The sequence below is a fragment of the Argopecten irradians genome, chromosome 3 (genome assembly GCF_041381155.1).
Source record: "Argopecten irradians isolate NY chromosome 3, Ai_NY, whole genome shotgun sequence".
Taxonomy (NCBI): Eukaryota; Metazoa; Mollusca; class Bivalvia; order Pectinida; family Pectinidae; genus Argopecten; species Argopecten irradians.
In genome coordinates, this window is record NC_091136.1 from 7,965,848 (window position 1) to 7,976,231 (window position 10,384).

Genomic DNA, 10,384 nt, shown 5'->3' on the forward strand with positions numbered 1-10,384 from the left:
TTGCGTTGTTAATAGCTTAAAAGTTTATTTGTAAAAAATATTGATCTTTTCTGTGCTTTTTTTGTTCTTTCATTTACTTTTTGACTAATTATTTCCTCTTTTGTACTTTTAGAGTAAATGACAGATATCAATTTGTTATATGATGCATTCTGGTGTCTGTTGATGAATATATTGGTCGGTGGTTACAATAACAATTCCCTCAATGTGCGCACATCTGTGGGTATGTTTGTAAGTGTGGAAGGGGCTTCTTATGTATGTCAGTTTTAGGCCTATATTTATGACATTACTTGTCTTCTCATTTTGTCTATAATGTAGATATGTATTAAAATTGAAAAAAGTAAACAATACCAGAAATATCATTTGTCTTGATATGTAAGAAATGCATTTTTAAATACTTTCTTTATACAATTATTATTTGTTCTGAATACTCATTAGGAATACCTAGCGACAGATCAAATAATAAAAATACATGTGCACACTTTGTAGATGGTTGTTCTGATTCGTTTTAATGAAAAAATATAGACATCACGAGACATGCGATTATTCATAACACAGATGATTTCTCATGCGATAGTTGTTTTGATAATATTATATTGCATCAATTCTGTTTTTTCAGCCGACCGTGAAATGTATATGTGATTTAGGAAAAAATGGGTACGAGATGTTAGGTATGTAAAAAGCCTATATTAAATAATTAGTAAAGAAAACCTATGCTATGTTACAATAGTGATACAACTAATTTCGCTGAATATATTATGTTGGTTTGTATCACACGTGTGTGATACAAGATACAAGACCATGTATCACCCTACTAGCTGGAACAATACTTCCAATAGGAATTCCCTTTTCAAGCAAAATGTATCTCATGAAAACCCCTCTACAGTCGAAGCACGAAGTGATAAATCAAGAACACAGCACATGTGTATACATGTATTCCTAAAATACTATGCTAATAATACAGAAGAAGGTTGCATTTGTGTTTATCAACATAGCTTAAAAGAGCATTTCCCGTGAATCATGATTTAGACTATCAATCAATGTAAACATTGGTTTCGATTGCCCATGTATTCAATGACTAAGTTTAGCCCGCGTTACAGCAAATTTGAAACCTAATGAATATGATTTGAAAATTAAACTGTACTTTAATCAACTCACCTGATATAACACAAATCTATCCAATTTCTTAAAACTGTTCTTATCCATGCGTCAAACTGAAAACGTAGTCTAGACAAGGAACATTTAAACATGAAAACTAAAACACTAGTAGCATAAACCAGCCTAGATGACGAAGTCATCTAGTGACTAAAATGGTAGCCACAGCGATGTTTTAGTAGATATTGCAAATGTTCTCTGGTCCTTTTTATAGACTTGCACACTTTCCTTCTCATAATACATACATTGGTTTCAAGAAACACAGTAATATCCAATATGACACATGCTTCTGACAGAATGATCTCCATCATTGTGGATTCATTTTTATGTATGAATTATGACGTGTTTTGACGAGCTATGACGTATTGACCGTGTTGGGAGAATTTATAATATATATGAGAATACATTAGTTAAAGGAATTTTAATGTATTCATTTCTTCAATTATTGTTTGACCAGCATCACATAAATGTGAAATTGATGTTTAGATACTCAGATTATTTTTGCATAATAAATGGGATATCGCGTGATTGGCAAACAGTTAGGATAATCTACAATCTTGGGAAAATGAAAAATAAACTATAATAAACAGTTGAAGCGATGCAATTTAGACTAAAATTACAAAAGTTTAATATCATTAAAACATCAGAATAATAACGGTACCCGGTATGTGACGAATGGAAATATTTGTTGATCTGGCGAGTCGGATTGCATGAGTTTGATGTACGGAGGGAAGTATCACGACGAGTGTGTTACTACGTAGTTGTTGTTATATACATACTGAGCGGCCCGTCTTCGACCAGATTCTAGCAGCATAATATTAGCTGTAGAATGTGGGTCCCAACATGAAGAGGCATAATCGATAGTAGGTCTTATAAGGGTACAGTATGTTTGTACTCTGACCTGTTTGGAACAACCTGACATATTGCGACGTAAGAAGCCTAATGAATTTTTAGCTTTTCCTACAATGGAGCTGACGTATTTACTCCAGCTAAGGTCAGAGGAGATGGTGACAGCCGAGTATTTACTATTAGTTACATTCTCTAGTACTTCATTATGTAATTTGTAATCAATTTTGATGGCAGATTTACCTTTAGTTTTGTTGATAATACAACATTTGCTGGCATCAAAATTCATCTGCCATTTGTCTCCACAAGCATGGCTGTTGTCAAAGTGTGATTCAAGCAGTGTCTCAGTGATTTGATGTTGTTATAGGGAAGACGATCATCCACAAAAAGTTTAATGTCACATAATACAGAATCGACGATGTCATTGATATATAGCAAAACAGAGTAAGGGACCGATGGCCGTCCCTTGGTCTTTGTCTGAATTTGTTCCAGTTAATAAGACAAGTTGGGAACGTGATTGCAGGAACAAGTTTATCCAGTTTCTAATTCCATAGTAGTGCCTTTCGTGAGGGACTTTGGCAAAAGCCTTTGAGAAGTTTAAAAATGTAATGTCTGTTTGTGTTGTAGTTTCTAGGGTACAACAGAGGTTATTTACGGATAGAATCGATTGAGATTCTGTTTAGTGTTTTGGTCTAAAACAATGTTGAGATGGTGTTAATATGTTTAGTCTTTCTATATGAGCCATGACGTTATTGTGAAATAATTCAATTTTGCTTGTTATGAGCATTTTCATTGGCTTAAAAATGTACTTTATCAGCCCATAAAGGAAAAAATGGCGTCGCCGTTTGTAACGTTGCTTTTGATTGGTTGAGATGACGGAGTAATGATTTCATAGACAAAAGAGTCCCAAAATGAATTTTGAATATTGAAGAGATTATCTTTAGTAAATTGAATTATAAGGATTAATTTGAATATATTTTTTATGTTATGGAAATATAATACAAAAATCTGAGTGTACTCTCATCATAAACCGCTTCGCGGTTTATTTAGAGTACACTCAGATTTTTGTGTTATATATCCATAACATAAAAAATCTATTCAAGTTAATCTTTAATTATATACTGCCCTCCAGAAGTTATGTCACATGTGAAGTTTTACAAAGATACATAAAATACAGAAATATGTTAAAACAATATTAAAAGTATCAGTAAATATTATTTATCAATTTATTTACTTCCTCTAACTCTTTAATTGTTAAAAATATTTCTCAGAGATAAGTTGCCAGCAATTGTTTACATATTTAACAATGCTCTTTAATGACAGTTTTTATGTGTTTCAAGAGTTTACAAGTAATACATGTCAGTGACATTGGGCGGTATTTGGAAGCACTTTGTTTGTCCTCTTTTCTTAAAATTGGGACAATGTTGGCCCCCCCGCCAATCATTGTATAGCGAACCAGTGTCAATGAAGTTTAGTCAGAGCTGGGGTAATGTCTGGTGCAAATTTTGTCAGTACTCGTGCTGGTAATAGTACCAGAGCCAGTGCTTTGTGCATATTTATGGTGCTATAGTTTAGCACAACGTTTCATTAACTATAGTATTTTGTTTTGGATTAAATGGGGTGTGTGGTAACTTAGGGATGTTGGGGTTGTCTTCCTTGAGTATACAGAAAGAAAGGTTATTTAGTATTTTAGCTTTGTTTGGATCATCGGCAGAGTTTTGATCTGATTGGTGGAGTATGCTCGAAGAGTCAGTTGTTTTACGTGATATTCTAGCTTTACGATATGCTCTCTCTATCGAGATACTGGATAAGACAGAGGGACACATTGTCAGCTGACATATCCACGCAGAAACCAGCATATTCATTTAGCGCTACAATACCTCTTGTGAAATGAGTTATACAACATCACGGAAAAAATAATAATTATAAATGTTAATTCATACATGAGTATAATATTGATTTATCCGATGTAATACCCATGTCGTCTGACGCTGTATTACTTGGCTACCCATGTAATGTAACTTCATGATGTCACTATGAAAACGATCTTACTATTGTGGATTTAAATGTTATTTTTAGAAATTTAGCTGGATGTAAAGAACGGTAATTGCACTAACAATACCACGCATTATATGTGCAATTCATTTATGGTTTTCTATTTTTTTTCTCAAAATGACGGGCGGTTATAATTGTAAAAATTGTAAAAAAAAATAACGTCGAGGTATCAGAAAAAATACCCTTTCATTCTATTCTACCTCCGGGACCAGAAAATGACTCACCAATTGAAAATTTATATGAGGCTTGGTTATTCATTTTACTCATTTGACACTTCAAATGGAAAGGTAAATACCAGCGTTTGTGTCCCACTATATATACGGTACTTGATTTTTGCATTTCTATCTAAACACTGTATACGTATATAATTATGCTTAAGTGTTATTTGGGAGATTTCCGTTTTTAATTTCCACAGTCAGCATTGGTTAAGTTATTATGACATTCAGTTTAATAAAAACTAAAGAACAATAACACGATTGTATACTAATATCTGTCGAGCCCCGTTTTAATACTAACTTCCTGGTTCATTTTATAGGTTGTGGTATACGTATACACAGGGTGGATTGTTGTATTAATATGTATCTCGCTGTTGTATGGGCACTCTCTTTAGTTCTGATAGTACAAGGTAGGTGATGATGTTATGTATGTTTATTTCAATACACACGTACACATATTGTTACACACGTGTGTGATATCGCATATAACGTGTTTAGTTTATAATGTTAGTTTTCATATAGCAATAGCGACTAATATAATTTGATGCCTTTTTGTGTGCATACCTATAGATACGTCACGTTTGAAGTCTGTACGCGCCATTTAAATCACAATATTGTTCCAGTTCTATATTGATTTGAAACCGACTTATTCAATTAATCTTAGAATTATAAAAAAATAAAGAAAGATTATCATCATATGAAATCTTCATCTTCATCTTTACACCTTTTATTAGATAATAATTGATTAATTATTTACATATCATGTATTTCTCTCATATATCTATAAGAAAATGAATTTTAGTTTGCGTATTATTATACCCTTCGGTCGATTAAGATATCGACTAGATAACATTTTAAATCTTCATTAGTCACGTGCTATGTTGTTAGCTTAATAATTTCCATGCCTTATACATTTATACATTCATCAGCATAGAGTGCAGTCAAAGTGGTGTTTTTAAAGAAATGATTTATTACATATTTGTAATATCAGGACAGACCATCACCCCTGTGTATGTCCAGATTAATGTCCCCGTCACACTGACCTGTCCGGCCGATGACCAGGCCACCACACTGACCTGGGCCGGACCTGGTGGTCACCTCTGGGTTACGGGTACCACAGTGGAGGATGGTGTGAATGATGTTACTTCATCACGGATATCTGCTGGTCACTCGGGAGGGAGTTACACACTGACCTTTACACAGGTCCTGGCCAGTGACACGGGGATATACACATGTACAGTGGACGGGACAGTGGGGCTACACATGATTGTTGTACAAGGTAAGGTTTATCTTCATCCGTAACAGTGTTCAATAACCTCTATTATTTTCTTTCCATTTACCCTTTACTTTCTGTCTTATATTCAGTATTTTCAAACTAGATTGAAAATAATGAAAATAATGTAAACATATCCATTCAAGAAAAGAAAATGCAAAACATGTTTACGGTTATAAATAATATAATTAAAAAGTAGTATCCGTTAATGGTGCAATCTTTCGTGAAGACAGGGTGGGACTGTAACATTACTGTGTACTGATACTGGTGGTACAACACAATGGACTGTTGCATCTGTTGTTTTATAATTCAGGTGTGACGTCAGTCTCCCCAGTGTACATCAGACAGGGTGGGACTGTAACATTACTGTGTACTGATACTGGTGGTACAACACAATGGACTGTTGCATCTGTTGTTTTATAATTCAGGTGTGACGTCAGTCTCCCCAGTGTACATCAGACAGGGTGGGACTGTAACACTACAGTGTACTGATACTGGTGGTACAACACAATGGACTGTTACCTCTGTTGTTTTATAATTCAGGTGTGACGTCAGCCTCCCCAGTGTACACCAGACAGGGTGGGACTGTAACATTACTGTGTACTGATACTGGTGGTACAACACAATGGACTGTTGCATCTGTTGTTTTATAATTCAGGTGTGACGTCAGTCTCCCCAGTGTACATCAGACAGGGTGAGACTGTAACACTACAGTGTACATATACTGCTGGTACAACACGATGGACTATTACATCTGTTGTTTTATAATTCAGGTGTGACGTCAGCCTCCCCAGTGTACACCAGACAGGGTGAGACTGTACCAATACAGTTACTGATACTGGTGGTACAACACAATGGACTGTTACCTCTGTTGTTTTATAATTCAGGTGTGAAATCAGCCTCCCCAGTGTACACCAGACAAGGTGGGACTGTAACACTACAGTGTACTGATACTGGTGGTACAACACAATGGACTGTTGCATCTGTTGTTTTATAATTCAGGTGTGACGTCAGCCTCTCCAGTGTACACCAGACAGGGTGGGACTGTAACACTGCAGTGTACATATACTGCTGGTACAACACGATGGACTGTTATCTCTGTTGTTTTATAATTCAGTTGTGACGTCAGCCTCCTCAGTGTACACCAGACAGGGAGGACGGTAGCACTACAGTGTACTGATACTGGTGGTACAACACGATGGACTTTTACTTCTGTTGTTTTATAATTCAGATGAGAAGTCATACTCCCTAGTGTACACCAGACAGGGGTGGGACTGTAACACTACAGTGTACTGATACTGGTATTACAACACAATGGACTGTTACCCCTGTTGTTTTAATAATTCAGGTGTGACGTCAGTCTCCCCAGTGTACATCAGACAGGGTGGGACTGTAACATTACTGTGTACTGATACTGGTGGTACAACACAATGGACTGTTGCATCTGTTGTTTTATAATTCAGGTGTGACGTCAGCCTCCCCAGTGTACATCAGACAGGGTGGGACTGTAACACTACAGTGTACATATACTGCTGGTACAACACGATGGACTATTACATCTGTTGTTTTATAATTCAGGTGTGACGTCAGCCTCCCCAGTGTACACCAGACAGGGTGGGACTGTAACATTACAGTGTGTACTGATACTGGTGGTACAACACAATGGACTGTTGCATCTGTTTGTTTTATAATTCAGGTGTGACGTCAGTCTCCCAGTGTACATCAGACAGGGTGGGGACTGTAACACTACTGTGTACATATACCGCTGGTACAACACGATGGACTATTACATCTGTTGTTTTATAATTCAGGTGTGACGTCAGCCTCCCCAGTGTACACCAGACAGGGTGAGACTGTACCAATACAGTGCACTGATACTGGTGGTACAACACAATGGACTGTTACCTCTGTTGTTTTATAATTCAGGTGTGACGTCAGCCTGCCCAGTGTACACCAGACAGGGTGGGACTGTAACATTACTGTGTACTGATACTGGTGGTACAACACAATGGACTGTTGCATCTGTTGTTTTATAATTCAGGTGTGACGTCAGCCTCCCCAGTGTACATCAGACAGGGTGGGACTGTAACACTACAGATGTACATATACTGCTGGTACTACACGATGGACTATTACATCTGTTGTTTTATAATTCAGGGTGTGACGTCAGCCTCCCCAGTGTACACCAGACAGGGTGAGACTGTACCAATACAGTTACTGATACTGGTGGTACAACACAATGGACTGTTACCTCTGTTGTTTTATAATTCAGGTGTGACATCAGCCTCCCCAGTGTACACCAGACAAGGTGGGACTGTAACACTACAGTGTACTGATACTGTTACCGGCACAACACAATGGACTGTTACCTCTGTTGTTTTATAATTCAGGTTTAACGTCAGTCTCCCCAGTGTACACCAGACAAGGTGGGACTGTAACACTACAGTACACTGATACTGGTGGTACAACACAATGGACTGTTACCTCTGTTGTTTTATAATTCAGGTGTGACGTCAGTCCTCCCCAGTGTACATCAGACAGGGTGGGACTGTAACACTACTGTGTACTGATACTGTCGGCACAACACAATGGACTGTTACCTCTGTTATTTTATAATTCAGGTGTGTCGTCAGCCTCCCCAGTGTACACCAGACAGGATGGGACTGTAAACACTACAGTGTACTGATACTGGTGGGTACAACACGATGGACTGTTACATCTGTTGTTTTATAATTCAGGTGTGACGTCAGCCTCCCCAGTGTACACCAGACATGGGGTGGGACTGTAACACTACAGTGCACTGATACTGGTGGTACAACACAATGGACTGTTACCTCTGTTGTTTTATAATTCAGGGTGTGACGTCAGCTTCCCTAGTGTACACCAGAAAGGGTGGGACTGTAACACTACAGTGTACTGATACTGGTGGTATAAAACAATGGACTGTTAGGTCTCTGTTGTTTTATAATTCAGGTGTGACGTCAGCCTCCCCAGTGTACACCAGACAAGGTGGGACTGTAACACTACAGTGTACTGATACTGGTGGTATAAAACAATGGACTGTTACCTCTGTTGTTTTATAATTTAGGTGTGACGTCAGCCTCCCAAGTGTACACCAGACAAGGTGGGACTGTAACACTACAGTGTACTGATACTGGTGGTACAGCACAATGTATATGTTACCTCTGTTGTTTTATAATTCAGGTGTGACGTCAGCCTCTCCAGTGTACACCAGACAGGGTGGGACTGTAACACTGCAGTGTACATATACTGCTGGTACAACACGATGGACTGTTATCTCTGTTGTTTTATAATTCAGTTGTGACGTCAGCCTCCTCAGTGTACACCAGACAGGGAGGGACTGTAAGCACTACAGTGTACTGATACTGGTGGTACAACACAATGGGATTCTGTTAATTTGGGGGGCCCTGTTGTTTTATAATTCAGATTGTGCAACGTCATCCTCCCCAGTGTACAGTGGTCCAGACAGGGTGGGACTGTAACACTACAGTCATGTACTGCCCTGACTGGTGGAGTATAACCACAATGGGAGTGTTACCTCTCATCTATATTTATCTATACACCCAAAGGAAGTCATCACTCAACCTTTCATACCCGAATCTACTGTAAGACCACTGACTGAATGTGACCACAGATCAGGACGGGAATACAACCTACAGATCTCGTGACTGTACAGCTGTCAGATGTCAGGTGAATACAGATGTAGTAGGGAGGCATCATCAACGTTCTACCATCTGGACTAACTGTATAGTAAGTTATGTCAGATTGGTTAATACAGAATCATTTTATCTTTTAGTACTGTACACTAAGTTATGTCAGTATTGGGTAATACAGAATCACTCTTATCATCTACTAATGTACAGTAAGTTATGTCACGATTGGTAATACAGACACATTCTCATCATCAACTACTGTACAGTAAGTCATGTCAGATTGGTATACAGACACATTCTTTCATCATCAACTACTGTATAGTAAGTTATGTCAGATTGTTAATACAGGACTGTATTCTATCATCAACTAACTGTCACAGTAAGTTATGTCAGATTGGTAAATACAGACACATTCTATCATCTTACTATACTGGTACAGTAAGTTATGTCAGATTGGTAATACAGACATCTATTCTATTCATCTAGTTTACTGATAGTGTACACATTCTTAGTCTATGTCAGATAAGGGTAATACAGATACATTTCATCATTATACTGATACAGTAAGTTATTGTAAGATATGGTAATACAGACACATTCTTTCATCATACTATCTGTTAAGTTAATTTATGTCAGATTGGTAATACAAGAACCACATTCTATCATCTTATACTACTGTACAGTATGTTATGTATGATTGGGTAATACAGGACAACATTCTATCTCTGATCATAACTACTTGTATCTGATTACGTTATGTCCAGATTGGTAATACAGACAACATTCTCTCATCTACTATCGTGTGCAGTTAGGTTATGTCAGATTGGTAATACAGACAACATCTATCATCTACTTACTGGGCAGTTAGTTATGAATGATTGGTTAATAACCAGACACATTCTTTCATTACTACTGTGCAGATTAGTTATGTCAGATTGGTAATACAGGACACTTTCTCTCATTCTTACTACTGTGCAGTTAGTTATGTCAGATCGGTAATAAGACCATTCTATTCTTATATACTGTGTACAGTAATGTATATGTCAGATTTGGTAATACAGACCACCACCCTTTCTTATCATCTATTCTACTGTAACAGTTAATGTGATGTCTGAGTGGTTATACAGACACATTCTATCATTTTACTACTGTACAGTAAGTTATGTCAG

The 10,384-nt window shown here is 37.3% G+C and overlaps 1 protein-coding gene across 2 annotated transcripts; it reads left to right on the forward strand.

The window, feature by feature from the left end:
* The first annotated feature begins 4,606 nt into the window (after positions 1 to 4,606).
* On the forward strand, positions 4,607 to 7,152 carry LOC138317469 (uncharacterized). 2 transcript variants are annotated; one of them, XM_069259153.1, is made up of 3 exons: positions 4,607 to 4,678; positions 5,260 to 5,547; positions 6,544 to 7,152. In XM_069259153.1, the coding sequence occupies exons 1-3, from the start codon at positions 4,630 to 4,632 to the stop codon at positions 6,651 to 6,653; spliced, it is 447 nt and encodes a 148-aa protein (XP_069115254.1). In that variant the 5' UTR covers positions 4,607 to 4,629; the 3' UTR covers positions 6,654 to 7,152. The 2 variants fall into 2 exon arrangements, with proteins under 2 accessions (XP_069115254.1, XP_069115253.1); XM_069259152.1 differs by lacking the exon at positions 6,544 to 7,152 and adding an exon at positions 6,085 to 6,513.
* Positions 7,153 to 10,384: the final 3,232 nt, after the last annotated feature.

Excerpts from the sequence above, each read along its gene's own strand:
- LOC138317469 (XM_069259153.1), top strand. The coding sequence starts at position 4,630 with ATGTATCTCGCTGTTGTATGGGCACTCTCTTTAGTTCTGATAGTACAA. Across the intron at positions 4,679-5,259 it reads TTTAGTTCTGATAGTACAAG|GACAGACCATCACCCCTGTG; the intron begins GTAGGTGATGAT and ends TTGTAATATCAG. Across the intron at positions 5,548-6,543 it reads ACACATGATTGTTGTACAAG|GTGTGACGTCAGCCTCTCCA; the intron begins GTAAGGTTTATC and ends TTTATAATTCAG.